Raw genomic sequence first — 15,864 nt, 5'->3', positions numbered from 1 at the left:
AATCACACATGCTGCTTGGTCATTCTATAGCTTCAGCAGACAGCCATTCTCCAAGCTTGTTCAAAAAGAGAAAGCCTTGCAAGGCAAAAGCTGACATCTCAATGCTTTCCTCCAGGACATTTCTCCTCCCTCTACATTATGAGCACAAAAATAGTAATGCCATTTTTATATTTCTAGCTACACAACTCGCTAGATTATTAACCAAGGAAACTTCCTTTAGACCATAACCTCTTGCAAAATAACTGGCCTTAATTATTTCTCTTGATACATTGATTAGTCCTGCTAAGACAGCATTACTATGCCCTCAAACAAATGATGTACAACGGATACAAGCGCAAAGGTATTCTTCGCATTTTTTTTACAAATGAGAAAGTAAAAACAATTGCTCGCGCGTAATAGAGACATGAATTAAAATCCCTTACGATTTTCTTTTCTGTAAATCATGTATAATATTTATTGATACGACTTCATCCAACAATTAATTAGTAGTAAGTTGATCATTTACGGTACATATATTCATCGCAAATCTGTAATCAAATCTTGTTAAGTTTGGCAAGCACAAAGACAGTTGCGGAAGTGATTCCCGGAATGAAGTAGTCATTCTTAATTGCATGAGGCATTACTGCTTGCTTGATAAAGAGTGCAGTTAAGGGAACCCCGAAGATGTAAATCAGTGTGTCCTTGGCTCCAACACCACTAAACCCGGTTTCCTTTATCACTTGTTGCAGAATTTTTCCGAACTCTTCCTGCGTCAATTTTCTATCTTTCTTTATGTGGTTTTCCTGCATTCAAATATTCCATGATCGAGCAAAGAAAATATTATAACAGATTAACAGATCGAAATGATGTTAAGTTTAATATCTAGTTTATGATCTTCCCTTGTACTGTAAACTCGATCAATGCGTAAGAAGAGCTAGTAATTTAATTATTGCCTAAACTTCTACGTTGGAGTATGAAGGTGGCCTGCCGGTGTACATAGTTCGTAAAACCATGCATGCATTCAACAAGTATTATTACACGATGCATGTACGTGCATGCATGTAAACTAACTTGTACATGATCTACCTAATTGGTGAAAATCAGTGTTCTTTTGTATTCAAAGTGCAATATATGTGTGCATGAATTAATGAACTCGTCTTTCGTTTTGAGCTAATCGTGCAATAATACTTGTATGTTTGAACTTTGATTTTTTTTTTTTCAATTTATAGCTACGTTTGTGTTGCATTTAACTTTTTTCAATCCTTACCAATTGTTGATCGCCCATACGAAAGTAAAATCCTACACGTGTCGGTGGATCGACACTTGGATATAATTCCTGTTTAGAGTATCAAACTTGCCCAAAATCAAATGGTAACATATGTAAAAGGGTTTTATTCTATATGCAGCCATGTGAATAATAACATGACATTTTAAACAGTAAGTCAAATTACAAAATATGAAATGTCTCATTGGATTGAAGCCTCGATCAAAATTAGACCTTAATCGTTCTAAATTTATTATTTCACGTAGATAAAATTCTTACGTACATTGAATGCCTTGCTGAGTATCTCCTCACTTGGTACGCAAAATTGTGTGTTGTTACGCCGCTTGTTCATTTCTCTACCAAAATGAATGAAAATAAGATTAAACATACATAGACATTAAGGAGGTAATTAATAAGTAAGATATAGATGATGTACGTACTCGACGATTTCACATACAGCTCTGTAGAAATCAGCTTCATTAACTGACTTTGGACTGTCTGGAGCTCCGAAATGCTTCTCGTATGATTCGTTTATTATGCTATTAAGATCGTTAGTTTTCTTCTCATCAGTTCCTGCATTAAACGATCAAATAACATTATGTAATGTCTGCGAACTATGCAATGAATTTAGAGAGAGAGAGAGAGAGAACTATGCAATGAATTTAGAGAGAGAGAGAGAGAGAGAGAGAGAGAGAGAGAGAGAGAGAGAGAGACCTCCACCAGGAGTAATTTTCTTCAGGGTATTGCCCATCGATTATTGTCTGTAATGATATCGATGGCAAAAGATGGAGGCCTCTGTGTGTTATAATATGCAGCATCCATTTAAATTGAGCATCTAACTTGACTTGTGGATCGAGTTGAAAGCATCTTTCAAATCCAAGGAGCGAAAGCTTGGATCGATGCAATACATTAATATGCATGGAATATATTTGCATGCATCGTTGTTAAGCAACGCATAATCCCATCAATCTTGCATTCCAAGACTTCATTTGCTCTCATGATCACCAACCAATTAAACCGAAACTTGGCTCGGAGATATTAGAATCGCTTACTCGCGTCGTCAATTATCAAGTCTCTTTTAACTCGGGGTCGTAAGATGTTACAAGTTGACAACACAGGAAAGTGTGTACGAAATGTGCCATTTTTTCAGTTCATTTCTTTAGTGCTTAGTAGTCATCGCCCAGCCGGTTTTGAAATAGACAACCAAATCAAATAACTAGCTACGATTTTTGAGATTAGCTCAACTCTGTTGGGTAGACTTTTGCTTGAGGTTTGGGTATGTCTTTTAGTATTCTCATATTAGCAACTATCACCCACAACGTGTATGTGAATGTTATAAGGGAAGTTATATGTAGATAATTTTTTTATATTTCTATTCTGATTTTAATTTTTACTTTCTTGTCTCTAAATTATATAATGTTATTTTAAAATAACATATGGTGGAAGGATTTTTATGTAATTTCATAAATATTTTGGTTGACAAACCTATTTAAGTTATTAACAGTATAAATTAGTACATCAGGATGAGATCAAATAACCAACCATATTCTAGAACTCACCAAACCAACAATGGAAATTTACCTAACAGTTCGAGAAAAAGAATTTAGTAGGTATAGATTTAGGGGCAGCTAAAGTTTAGCGTTTCTTTCTTCCCATCAACGTCAATACCCAAAAAGGGTTTGTATTCACTAATAAGTAGATTCTTATTTACTCAAGACCATGCCTCGTTCTCCTTTTTCTTAGAAGGAAATCGATGATGATCGATAAAATGTGAAACAAATCGTACAATCCTTATTATCTGTGGAGCATCATAGTGACCGATGCAAGAATAGCCTAAGGAAACAAGACAAGTGCACCAGAACGTGTGATTTGGCTGTTGCTCTTTAGAGTTGGCATCATTTGATGGGATTATATGAAACTTTCACGTGTTGTAACATCACCCACCCAGTGATCTTAGCAAGCAAAAACATACCTAATTTCATTTACTTAGAGAAAGGGATTCGAGCGAAGATCAAAGGACGTACTGAAATTATATATTTGGGCATCCAATGAACAATTTAGGTTGTGATGCTGATTGAAGAAGATGTGTTCCATTAATATAGATGCATGATAAAGAAAACAGCCGTAGATTTTCATGTTGGTGATTCCATTGAGTCACAATCAAGTCACTTTTTTTGTATTTTGCGATATTTTGATTTGAAATCGTTTCACATTACTATGTCTCTAATTGCGTCAAATGTAGATATTCATTGGAAAGAATATATAGATCAGATGTATAAAAGTAGGGATGTTAAACTAAATCGAACCGTCCTAGCCATGGTATCCTAATGAGTCGCGGGGCATGATGCAATCTTATATTTTCATCTATTATATTTGACACTATGTTCCTAAAAAAATCAAACTAGATAGAACTAGTAAACATAATTTCGCAAATTCATTAAGTAGGAAAGTTATACTAATATAGAGCGTATGTCAGAAGAGATTGAGGGGCTAATTGATCACAACAAGGCAAAATCTAGTTTGTTACAAATATGGCGATCAATGACATAACTATAAATAAAATTGCAGTTTGGTGAGTTGCAAATTTGGCATTTAGAGTCCGATTGACGATTATGATACTTTTTCAAGAAAGGAACGACGGCAGGAGTCAAACTTGTGCATTGCCACAATGTATGAGATTTTTCGGGCTTCCGAGTTCGTTTAGGGCCTCAAAACAGCTGTTTTATATATTTTTAGAATTTATGTTTTCTAGTTTGTTATGTATTTGTTTTGTTTTTTTCTTGGGTTTTTAGGCTCGGTTGTTATTTGTCCTAGGGTTTGTTTTATTAATATTTAAGTATTTTCAAATGAGTGTAGACGACCTATCTTATTATTATTCAATCAAACAATAATTTTTTCTTATTTTCTAGTGTAATCTAGATACTATATTTAAAGTTCTTCACTTCAGATCTCTTTGTTCCATTTCGGGTTTATTGCTGGTAAACCCGACATACTTCTACTGCGTTATATGCTAAGAGCGTACGTTTCAATCGCCAATACTGTCAGAATTATATCAAAGAAATTATATGAGAGTAGTGAAACTGATCAAGATCTTATTTTTTATGATATGCTTTTCTTTTTTCTTTTTAACTAAATTTAGAGTAATAGGACAGTAGCCAAAATGAGTAGTATATAAGTGCTCCTCCACCACTTAGTGATGGGGTTTGAACAGATTCAATCCCCTTCTTCTACCCCTTTGTTGAACAAACCAAGTACAGACACACATGCTGTCAAGCTTTGGCTATAGTCTATGCCATTGAGTGTATGACATTACAGAGCAAAACAAGCTAAGATCACAAGTTTTAGACCCCATCTTGTCTGCATTATATCCATCAATCACAAAACCTTGTACTTTTGACAGTAAAATCTGATACCCACTACTCTTTGCCTTGGTTAGTATCATTGTTTTCTCTCTCACTTTATAGATTCATATTTTCAATTCCAAGCTCTAGAATCCAATGGTAAGCTAAATGATGACAGTGTTCTTTCACACTCGAATATTTGAGCCCTAGCGAAATGGTAGACTTGATGGTGTGGATCATATCATGTGTGTTATAAACATCTTAATAAGGTGGTATATTATGGAGAATCCATGATCGATTCGAAGGTAATTATGTTCTTTAGGGAAAGTGGGCATCTTTTGTGTGTCCACAAGTCAGGTAGGGAGCTTAGGGCCCTCTTACCACAACACGAATTCTCATTAAGAAGAGCCATGCAATGTTTGTACTTATAATGAGTGATCTTTGTTCTACATCTCATTTACAAATTACAACTTTTGAATTGCTAGTGCAAATTTATCGAATATTCAAAGTATTCTAGTTCACTCCTTTGATTCACTTGACGAACCAGGTGACCATTGAATCATATATGTTAAATTTATGGATTATGCGAACCGTAATTGGATTATGAAAGTTTGTAATGATAGCAATGTTCTCATTTCAATTGTTCAAATTTTTATCTTTTGCATGCATCAATGTTGTAATGGCAAGTTTGTAACTATAAAATATTAAGATCGACGTTGTGGATTTGCTGAGTGATAATCCACGCTAGGATAGCTGATTATGGCTAGGCGTAAGTTTAGGCCAGTTCAATCTCAAGAGTACTTGATCGTGTACAAAATTTATTCTTTCAACATAGATTGAACTTGAAAAGAAATTAATCCCGGGGATAGTATTCTACTAAGTTAACACCAACACCAACACTAGAGAGATGAAAGCTAAGGGAGCAAATGAAATTGGACACCCCTGAGTCGTCCTAGCCGTGATAGTATACGTTCTGCATTTCTGCTTACCCACTACAATTTTTGCACTGAGTCGTCCTAGCCGTGTATACGTTCTGCATTTCTGCTTACCCACTACAATTTTTGCAGTGTCGTCTAGGTTGCTTATATGAAATGAAGACAATTCTGGTACCAAATAATGCGTCTAAGTTATGTCACCCTTCCTGGACAGAAGTGCTTCTCTAACTCTAGGCTCTGGCAGGTCATTTCTTCAAGATAATATGACAGTGGGGACAAATCATTCACAAGAAATCCAAAGTGATTAACATGTTCACAGATGAAAGACAATCACGGTATCAAATAGATTAGAGGAAGCTTGGATTTGAGGGAACAACCATGTCCCATCCTCTCCACTTGTTCTTGATAGAGATACAGATGATGCTTTAACATCATCTTAACACATTCATCAGCGATCACCCAGTTTTCTTTGTTTTCCTTTTTTTCACAAAAATTATTCTGTCTATTAGCCCATGCTTTCCTTTGTTACACTTTAGAACCGTGTAAACTGATAATCAATCATGGTTAAACACTTTAACCCCACCCTGCCTTCTTTCTCTTTTTTGGGTTGAAAATTTGCCCCCCAAATGAGTTACTACTGTTCACTTTGTTCTAACCACTTGCCATTGCTGACTTCTTGAAACTTTGTAATGAGAGGTTGAAGGTTTAAACTTTGGATCATTAGTATATCAGATTCAGCATTCTGCAGGCTCCAAACATCGCAGAAAAATGAATAAGAGATCATCATACAACCCTTTACACTCATGGTCTTGCATGTTGATCAATGCATTTGAGGTAATACCTTGAAAAATTAGATTGGTGAACAATGGCACCAGAAACAGTTAAAAAGACGAGGAAATGGCTCCAGTTCTTCCCCCCTCACCACCCTCCTGTTTTACCGGAGTCTTGGCTTCCATTCTGCAGATTGAAGACGAAGATGTTTATCATTTTGGTCCCCTACTCCATACAACTTGATATAAAACACAGATGTGAATGTGGGGAAGGAATAGCTACTAATCATATAGACATGATGGCATTTTGTCACATTGTCTGTAGGAATATCACTTGTCTTGGTTCTTTCCTGCATTTCAGACCGGACCAGAGGTTGAAGGTTTCAAAGATCAAGAGAAAGCCCCAACAACATAACTTACAGATTTTCTTGAAGATAAATTGAAAATGCACTACCTACACATGGCGATAACTGAAACATATGTTTTGTCACTCTCATCACGTTTGCTCATTGAAAAGTCTTATTCTAACAGTATGGCCACAGATTGGCATGCCTGTCCTCAAATGAGAAAACCTCTTTTGCCAAACTTAACCAACTCAGCAATGGGAACTACAAAAAAAAATGACATAATGGAGAAATCTGCACTCGAAAAGAAACAAAAGAAGAAGCAGCAGATGCATGATGTCACATAACGATCAAAAACGAAAAGTGGGAAAGTGAAATTTTTGAACATGGTGAACTAAACAAGAAGATGAAGAACAGAAGACATGTTAAGTGAATTAGAGGATAGTTGTCACAGGGTTCTAGCACTAAGGGGTTAACAATAGTCCAGTACAAACAGTAGGTAACATAAGTACTTATAACAAAAGTTAGGAAAGAAGTGTGTAATTCTGTCCGTGACTTGGTGACAGCTACCAAATCTTATAGTTAAAAATATACTAAAAAGCGAAAGGCTAATCAAGTATGGATACCATGTTCAAATTGCATAACAAGTAGGTATATGTCACAAAACAATAGTCTAAGAAATATCATTGTCGCAAACTGCAGCACAATGAACTAGACCTGATTCAAATATTGTTGTCCAACACCAGGTTGAATACTAGATAACTTAGACAAACTAGCGATCTTACTCCCGAACCTGTTTAAAAATTTGTCACAGTAATGAGCCTTTCTCCTGCAACCACTTATTTAGAGAGAACTAAAAGCTTCGCAATGTGTTTTTAATATCTCCCATCTTTTCTAGAAAGCAATTCTGGAAGTATAGGCTCTCATTAGAGGCAAACTGCCGCAAACATTCAACATAGAAAGACCAAAGGGGATCTTATCCTAGACCACTGCGGCCCATCATACCTGTATCATTCCATCAGCAATCTTGTTGTCCATCATACTTGGGATTTCACTCAATAAGGAAATGAAACACCAAGGCGTAAGGTAGAGCCTTTAAAAACTTTGAACCTTTATTCAATCGCTAAAGGAGTGGATGGCAAGGACAATATCCAAACCAGAGTTGATTGGACTCCATAATCATTAGTAACATTCAAGCAGCAAAGGTAGTACTCAAATCGAACTTTAGAACATGTGAAAATATGGTGCATCAAGCTTGTGCAAAACATTACAAAATCAATCTTACAAAGCCTAAGCAGCAACAACATTGGGAGCAGCACCTTCTCCAGATTTATCAGGACAGAATAGATTCAATACATTACAAAATCAAGCTTGATTGGACTCCATAATCATTAGTAACATTCAAACAGCAAAGGTGGTACTCAAATCGAACTTTAGAACATGTGAAAATATGGTGCATCAAGCTTGTGCAAAACATTACAAAATCAATCTTACAAAGCCTAAGCAGCAACAACATTGGGAGCAGCACCTTCTCCAGATTTATCAGGACAGAATAGATTCAATACATCAGCATGATTACGGATATAGCCTGGGCACGTTGAAAGGAAATCTTGTGCTTCGCTACGCCTTCCAGCCTTAAAATAGGCTTCAAATACCCGGAGAAACACAATGGTAGATGGAAATTCCTTTGAAGCCATTGTCTTCAAAAAAGCTATAGCATCATCACCAGTTCCATACTTTGATACATGCTTGATAAATGGATCAATAAAAGGAGGATATCCATCATTTTTCATCAGACCCAAAATATGCAGAGCATCTCTAAATTCACCCTGAGATAATAATTTGCTGATTAATAGTTTGTATGTAGTCTGCCATGGCTTCAGCTGCCTTTTACTGACCCAATCAGAAAGAAACTTGCATGCATCCGTTGCCTTGCCCTTTTTGCAATATGTGTCGACTACAAATTCAAAACAACCGGAAGCCACAGAGGCAACCCCCTCCCTTTGAAGCATCTTTTGGAAACAATCTGAGGCCTTCTCAAGATGACCTCCTAGGCAACATCCCTCAATCAAGGAAGACCATGCCTTGTAACTGGGATCAGTGCCAACCTCTAGCACAATATTAATGAAGTCATTTGCCTCATCCTCTTTACCAGCAGTACCAAGCTTGAATGCAATCTTACTCAGTAAACTACCACTAACCACAAGCCCACCTTCCACCATCACTTTGATAACCTTATTGCACACTCCAGATCTATCAACACTTATCAAAGACTTGTGGACTGCATCGAGCATTGAATTCGTCAATGCATTCCCACTCTCTGTATAGATTCTCACAACCCTAGAAAATAGACCCATGTCCAGCTCCTTCCCAACTACTATCTTCTTCAACAGGTACGTACAAAGTTCACTAGAAGGCTTGCTTGTACCAGCCATTGCAATCTCATATAGGCCCACAGCATCCTCAATCAGCGGTCGTTTCTTCAAAAACCCCGTGAAACCCTTATCATATGTCTCCGACTCCAGTTCATACCCATTGCTCCTCATGTCATCAACTACTTTCCAAAACCTATCCTGACACTCTTTCCTCGCCAATACCCTAGCCACGGCATTATAGGTCTCTTGATCATGCTTAAACAACCCAGCCTCCTCCACCCACCGGAAAAAGATCAGTGCCTTTGTCGGCTCAGCTCTAAGTTCCTCTATCACCATTTTAACCAGATCAGCACAAAATGCAACACCCGAACCCTGTAATTGCTTCTCAGTATCATCACTCCACACCTCATTCCTAACAATCTTAGACACCCTCCTCGCCGAACCACCAACAGACCCCAATGCAAATATCCCTCTCAATTTCTCAGCATCACTCCCCAACCCATCCTTCTCAAACTTCTCTAAAACCCTATTGTAAACCCATCTCGACACGCCGTACCCTTTCTTCTTCTTCATAACATCAACCATCTCCCAGAACTCCTCCACATTCCCGTTAACACCCAAAACACACAGCATCTGATTATACGACTTCGAGCTCAATCCCTTCCCTTCATACAACAAAACCCAATCGAAAAACCTCCTCGCAACATCAGGGCTCGATTCTACACTCTTCAATACACTCAAAACATAATCATGGCCAAACTCCACACTGTTCAATTCCAAGTCTTTCCTAACATCAGCTTCATCCCTAGGCCTAGAGAAAATCTCAGCAACAACACTGTGATCTGGGTCTTTAGATTCGACTTCTGGTTCGGACGAGAGGCTTCGCGAAATGGGTAGTCTAGGGTTTGGTGAGAAATCGAAAGTGGGGGGCAAAGTTGGAAGCTTTGGGTGGAGAGTGTGAGTGTGGAAGTGTGAAAATGAATGGAGATTGGATTGGGAGATTACCTGAGAGTGGGAGAGGACGTGAGGCGAAGAACGGAGGTGAGATCGGAGAAGAAGCAGACGCTGCCATGGGTGTCTCATCGGGCTCTGAGATTTAGGGTTTTGGGGGCGGAGGGAGTTAATTGGGAGGGTGGGATGGAGGTCAGGGTTTTAGTAAAGTTGAAATGGTAAAGAGTAATTTGTTTTTACACCTGAGTGTAACTGTGTAATTTGACCAAGTGTAACACAAGTTTTGATAGAGTGGGCTAGGCAGGCTCTAGGCGGAGATAATTTGTACGTTTAGGCAGGTTATAAGCGACTCTCTATTGCAGGAATTTAACATGGTAATTGTTCTCACTTCTTTCCGTTACATACATCAGAATGAGATGAACTGGAGCTATGTATTAATTAGTCTCTGATAGATCATTCATGTCCAGAACACAAAGCTAAGATCAGTTTGCGAAGCCTTGCAATTGGTGCTCATAGATATCGCACACACAACATATCCTGGATTTTGGAAAGAGTAAATTCTTCTTATGATACCTGTTGTATGGCTATTTGGACAATTTAGTTCTCTAAAATGCATGACTTTATTATGCTTCTGGAATCCCCAGACACACACACACACACTTTGAATAGCTTGGTCTGATCAGTGTCTCGCTCTCAAGTGTGGGAAAGTTCAGTGAAATTATATTTGTAAACAATATATACTTGAGCAAATGGTCGTATGCTTTGCTGGAGCAATGTTTATTTAGCAACAGAAGAAGAGAAATCATGTTCTGTTGGAGAGGAGAGATCCCACATCTAAGAAGTGACAAAGATAATCAAGCTTATAAGTGGGTGGATAATAACCAATTGTACCGAGGCCTTTTGTGATTAAAACCCAACACCTGTGAGGTGGCTAAGTTGGGACAATATCGGTACAGTTGGTCCATGAGCCACACTTGTCGCTGTTTAACATGGTATCAGAGCGGGTCCCTCTCCAGTCGCGCCTCCAATCTTTCGTGGGCCCGAGTTGGGTGCCACTTTGTCATGCCATCGGAGGATTTCCGATTGGATGGCCACTAAGTGTCGTTGGTTACTGGACCTTAGTTTCTTTCATCCCAGTATGTGGGATGTTAATCTGTCACGTGCAGACCTAAAAATTAGGTTGCACGTGAGGGGGCGTGTTGGAGAGGAGAGATCCCACATCTAAGAAGTGACAAAGAAAATCAAGCTTATAAGTGGGTGGATAATAACCAATTGTACCGATGCCTTTTGTGATTAAAACCCAACACCTGTGAGGTGGTTAAGTTGGGACAATATCGGTACAGTTGGTCCATGAGCCACATTTGTCGCTGTTTAACATGTTCATCATCATTTGCTGGTATGACACTAAAGGATATGGACTTTTGATGCATTTGTCTGCTGAAAGATATTTTTGGTTTTGAGTTTTGACTCTTCAATCCCCCATGACTCATTATTATCAGCAGACTAAGTGCACTTGCAACTTTTGTTCAGATGTTTCTTCCATCTTATTACATGTACAGTGTGACATGTACCGCGAACTGTCAAACTCGATCTCTACAGATTCAGTGGTTGTGACCTGGCCTAAAAGGATAAGCAAACATAGTTCGTACTTTGATAAACCCGAATGCAGAGGAATTCCCTACTAAGATGTGTTCCAAAGATTCAGTACGTAGTTTCTTTCGTCTGAAAGATGATCCATTTGTACTAGCGATTATTCGTCTATAAATTCCTATTGACTTAGTGTTGTACATTTGTACCGTGCTAGTAAGAATGATCAACATGACTAGTACATTTGCAATCCATCCATCATGCATGTGGTTACTCTTCCTCCAATCCCTGAATGCAACAAGTTTGTGCCTGTGGGATTCATATGCGAACCGTACTATAATAATGAAGAGGAAGTTGTGTGCAAGGTTGTGCTTCCTTCAAAATTAATTTGTTCAGACATTACCAATCAAGTCTTCTCTTCTGAGATCAATGAATGGAGAGAGTCAGATGTATCATCTCCATGAGATGATTCCTCATATAGTTTTTTTTTAATCTAAGGAATAGCTTTGCTACCAATGGAATGATATATTGGATGCTCATGATAGTAATCTCGTTGAGTTGGACCCTTCATGAACAACAAGAATAGCAGTTCTGTGATCATCATCAGTGTCATTTGATTCGAATTTGACAGTATGGGAAAGGAGGATTTCATATGTGACTTCTTAGCTGTGTACTATAAATACATGCATACGCAGATGAATTTCATTATTTAAGCCTTACATCATTTGTGGGAAGACTTTTAAGACTTGTCGGCATTCATGAAGAAGATATTTTTTTTCATGATCCAAGGCACATGTTTTATCTGCCTCCAAAATCCAAACACAACACGGAGAAGAATATAGAAGAGGGGAAGAAAACATGTATTAAGTTTAGAGTAGAGCGCGCGCTCTCTCTTTATAAACGAAAACAAAATAAAAACGTAACCAACAAAGAGAAGACATATTCCTAAAGAAGAAATTGGCCTAAAAACATAGGCAAGTTATTTTAACTCGGACCGATCATTTGTTCATGCCAGTGGCATCCTTGACAGCTTCGGCAGCTCCCTCTGCTTTTGCCCGCATCTGTCCTCCCGCATTCTGCATCGATTCTTTGGCGGACTGTGCCGCATTTCCGGCCTTGTCCATCATTGTGTTGGCCTTCTCCTGGTGTTTACATTCATTGATCCATCATCAGTTTCCAACACAATCAGAAGTTCAGACTATACCAAGAACAATTTCGAACAAATATACAGGTGCTGACTAGTGGCAACTAGTAGAGTACATACCTGAGCTTGGCCCTTGGCCTCGCCAGCGTGGTAGCTCATCTTCTGTGAGTTGTCAGCCATTTTTTCTTGCTTCTCCTGAAATTTTTGAACACTTGGAGATGATCAAACTGCAGCTAGGTTTAATTCCGTGGGGATGGATATGTCACCAATTGAGAATGCTTTATATAGTATTCACAGTCAAACGGGTGCTGGACATGTGGATGTCTATTTTCAGGTACTTGTGCTCTTCCTACGGCTAAGCTGTGTTCAAAGGAAGAAATTGCAAATGCTGGAGCTCGACACGGAATACATATAGCATCACTATTCTATAAGTTTGACTACCTCGTGGATCGGAGGAATTCCAAATCCAATTTGCTAATGTCACAAGTAAACTATTGTTTTACAGTTATATATACTTGATTAGTTGTTCTAGAAGGATCCTTATTACCAATTCAAGCAAGGCAAAACCATCAGACATCTCTTGTTTGGTTAACCGTACGTAATACCTCCAAAGATCGGTGGTCTCAAATTTAGGTAGCATATACAAGGAACTATGATCTGAAGCAATTACATAGGCTCTCATGCATTATTAACCACTTTGTGTGAAACAAAAATACAATTAGTATCAGTTTTGGTTGGTCCTTGCTACTGACATAGAGGGACAAGGGCATTCCCTAAAACTCGGCCTGTTTGGATTCTGATCACATTTTCGTAGTAGGGGGACGACTTGAGGTTCATATATATTGGGGAGGAGAGCGAACCGTCTCGATTTGATCAGTCAGAGCATATATCAAAATGCATTTGCTTCATGTGTATGCATGTGTTTATCAAGACTTGAGAGTTGAGAGCACTCCATTTTGTAAACTTGTGGCCGTGAAATTTTACATAGATGTTATATGGGGCACAATGGTCTCTAGAGATTCTCTGGGAAACAGCTACATACAAGTTCTGAAAATCACAAAAAGGCCAAAGTTTGAAGTAACCAACTGAAACCAAATGTCATGAAAAAAATATAGAAGAATATCTATGCAAACAGAAGTTCAATCCTTTAAACAAAACAAATAACACGTACAAATTAAAGATGTCATGAAAAATAAAAGACAAATTCGATTTAGGTTAACAAAGTGCCTTTCTCAGGTTTTTGCTGATCTGCCTCTGACCCTTCTACCAACAAATTACCATATTTATCTAGAGAAACCAGGCTTCCGGTATAACTGAAGATCTTGGGGACGAAATTCACGTCTACTCTTCCATTTCCACAACGCAAGCGTTTCCTAGAACCCCAACTTACATTGTAACAGAGAACATCTACGATGCCTTCTCTGCTACTCGAGTCATCAACGAGAAATAAATAATTGAGAGGCCTCCATCTATAAGTATCATGACAAGGACCAACATCGAGTTTTATGTTGTAATCCTTCACCCAATCTTTCTTTTCATAACTTTTCAATACCCATACCTCAATGTCGTTAACGAATACTGAAGTAGCATCAACAATGGCTAGAGCTCCTCTTAAATTAAACAAGTGAACAAGCCTATCGAATGATAAGTTGGGACGAGGAATCCATATGAAATTTTCCTCCTTGAAGTCGAAAGATAGTATAAGTTGTCCAATCAACCAATATGTATTCCCTTATGCAAAAGCATTCTGCTTACTTAAACCACAAGGAGGAACTGCAGATATTCGCCGCCAGGATTTTGTTCCAAGTACATGAAGTTGAGCCAAATATGGACGGGAATTGGTAGAAATATGAACAATCTGGTAGGTGCTGGTAGTGGCATCCACTCCTAAACCGTACCACTCATCCAAGCGGGACAGTACATTTTTGGCATTACAATCTGGAAGTTGTATAGCTTCTCCCCTAATTGGATTGCATAATAGGGCAGGACCTCTAGATAAGTCCTTAAAGCAAAGCAAGCCACCGGCAGCAAACTCAAGCTCATATTTGGATTCAATAGACAAAAGGCCTGGAGGGAAACTATAGCCTGCATAATAGGGCAGTACGTCTGAATTGGTTGCTGTCCAACTATGGCCATTGTATTTCCAACCTCTAAACATCATTAATCTGGAGTACTTCGACGCAGAAGGAGAATGAACCATAACTAGAGGCGGCTCCTCAATCATATCGTTGACTAGCTTACAGAAACTCTTAGAGACACATCGAAAACGAAAAAGAGATTTTGATGGCAGTCGAGAAAGGATGTTGAAGAGGATTCCAGTAGGGAGTTGCTTTGAGCTCTGACTGTCGCTCGACACTTCCTTAGTCCTTGCAATCTCCATAGCTATACCTGGTCAAGATTTTTAATTTCTTTGGCTTCAATATAGAATTAAAGAATATTATACGCAATCTCCATAGCTATACATGTTTTGACAGAGATAATGTTCTTCAAGTACAAAACAGGAATAAAACAACAAATCATCAACTATTAAACGCAAGAAGTAGAAGGAGAATCCGAATTGAAGGTCATCCCATAAACAACAAGACCTAGCTCTTTAAAAAAAAATTATCAACCTACCTACACAAACACTCGCATCTTGTGAAGCCTCAACTTTAATATTAGACGGTTTATGTTCCATACCCGCAGATTCAAGGGCTACTTGGGGTTGGAAGAGACACGGCCAATAGTTCGATCTGTTTTCTTAAGGTTGGAGAGTCGGCCGGCGCTTTATCTATATGTTGATGACGATCCTTTCTCGTGATCGATCGTTTAAACGTTGACCCTAATTAATTAAAATCCCTAGCTAGACCGATCTCTCTATAACATTTTATGCATGGCCCAATAAACCTGATTTGAGATTTGTCATTAGGCTAGCACTAGCTCGATCTCTTATTAGGCTTGCGCGTAATATTCATATCAATTATATGATATCAGATGATTTCCTTAATTCCCTAGATATAATCTTCCTAACAATATATATTAGGTGTCGTAGAACGGGCGGATTTTATGGGATATTTATATAATACGTGTACATAGCTAGAGCAACTACGTACGTAGTACGTACACTATATAATTTGGTTGATGTTCTGTGGTTGATGATCGAGGAATAATCTCTACGGCTCTACCTCGATCTTG

The 15,864-nt window shown here is 38.3% G+C and overlaps 4 protein-coding genes across 4 annotated transcripts; all 4 read right to left on the bottom strand.

Annotated features, from left to right (window-relative positions):
* Positions 1-435: 435 nt before the first annotated feature.
* On the bottom strand, positions 436-2,019 carry LOC126800952 (uncharacterized). Its single transcript, XM_050528384.1, has 4 exons — positions 1,958-2,019; positions 1,684-1,816; positions 1,527-1,599; positions 436-782 (listed from the first exon to the last, which is right to left on the bottom strand). Exons 1-4 carry the CDS (start codon positions 1,992-1,994, stop codon positions 534-536), a joined length of 492 nt encoding a protein of 163 aa, XP_050384341.1. The 5' UTR covers positions 1,995-2,019; the 3' UTR covers positions 436-533.
* Positions 2,020-7,928: 5,909 nt separating this feature from the next.
* Positions 7,929-10,110, bottom strand: LOC126798800 (pentatricopeptide repeat-containing protein At5g15980, mitochondrial-like). Its single transcript, XM_050525859.1, has one exon. It carries the CDS (start codon positions 10,089-10,091, stop codon positions 8,133-8,135), a length of 1,959 nt encoding a protein of 652 aa, XP_050381816.1. The 5' UTR covers positions 10,092-10,110; the 3' UTR covers positions 7,929-8,132.
* A 2,434-nt stretch (positions 10,111-12,544) lies between these two features.
* On the bottom strand, positions 12,545-12,870 carry LOC126799866 (stress-induced protein KIN2-like). Its single transcript, XM_050527129.1, has 2 exons — positions 12,811-12,870; positions 12,545-12,688 (listed from the first exon to the last, which is right to left on the bottom strand). Exons 1-2 carry the CDS (start codon positions 12,868-12,870, stop codon positions 12,545-12,547), a joined length of 204 nt encoding a protein of 67 aa, XP_050383086.1.
* A 1,552-nt stretch (positions 12,871-14,422) lies between these two features.
* LOC126797360 (putative F-box protein At1g19160) lies at positions 14,423-15,070 on the bottom strand. Its single transcript, XM_050524001.1, has one exon. It carries the CDS (start codon positions 15,068-15,070, stop codon positions 14,423-14,425), a length of 648 nt encoding a protein of 215 aa, XP_050379958.1.
* Positions 15,071-15,864: the final 794 nt, after the last annotated feature.

Source organism: Argentina anserina, chromosome 6 (genome assembly GCF_933775445.1).
Source record: "Argentina anserina chromosome 6, drPotAnse1.1, whole genome shotgun sequence".
Lineage (NCBI taxonomy): Eukaryota > Viridiplantae > Streptophyta > Magnoliopsida > Rosales > Rosaceae > Argentina > Argentina anserina.
Note: the sequence above shows the minus strand (reverse complement) of the source record. Positions and strands in the feature narration are given on the sequence as shown.

Bases quoted from the DNA above. Each gene is read 5' to 3' on its own strand.
- LOC126797360 (XM_050524001.1), bottom strand. From the start codon at position 15,070: ATGGAGATTGCAAGGACTAAGGAAGTGTCGAGCGACAGTCAGAGCTCA.
- LOC126798800 (XM_050525859.1), bottom strand. From the start codon at position 10,091: ATGAGACACCCATGGCAGCGTCTGCTTCTTCTCCGATCTCACCTCCGT.
- LOC126800952 (XM_050528384.1), bottom strand. From the start codon at position 1,994: ATGGGCAATACCCTGAAGAAAATTACTCCTGGTGGAG. The intron at 1,600-1,683 runs GTACGTACATCA...TCATTTTGGTAG, and splicing joins GCTGTATGTGAAATCGTCGA to AGAAATGAACAAGCGGCGTA. The intron at 783-1,526 runs GTACGTAAGAAT...ATTTGAATGCAG, and splicing joins TACTCAGCAAGGCATTCAAT to GAAAACCACATAAAGAAAGA.
- LOC126799866 (XM_050527129.1), bottom strand. From the start codon at position 12,870: ATGGCTGACAACTCACAGAAGATGAGCTACCACGCTGGCGAGGCCAAG. The intron at 12,689-12,810 runs GTATGTACTCTA...TGTAAACACCAG, and splicing joins AGGCCAAGGGCCAAGCTCAG to GAGAAGGCCAACACAATGAT.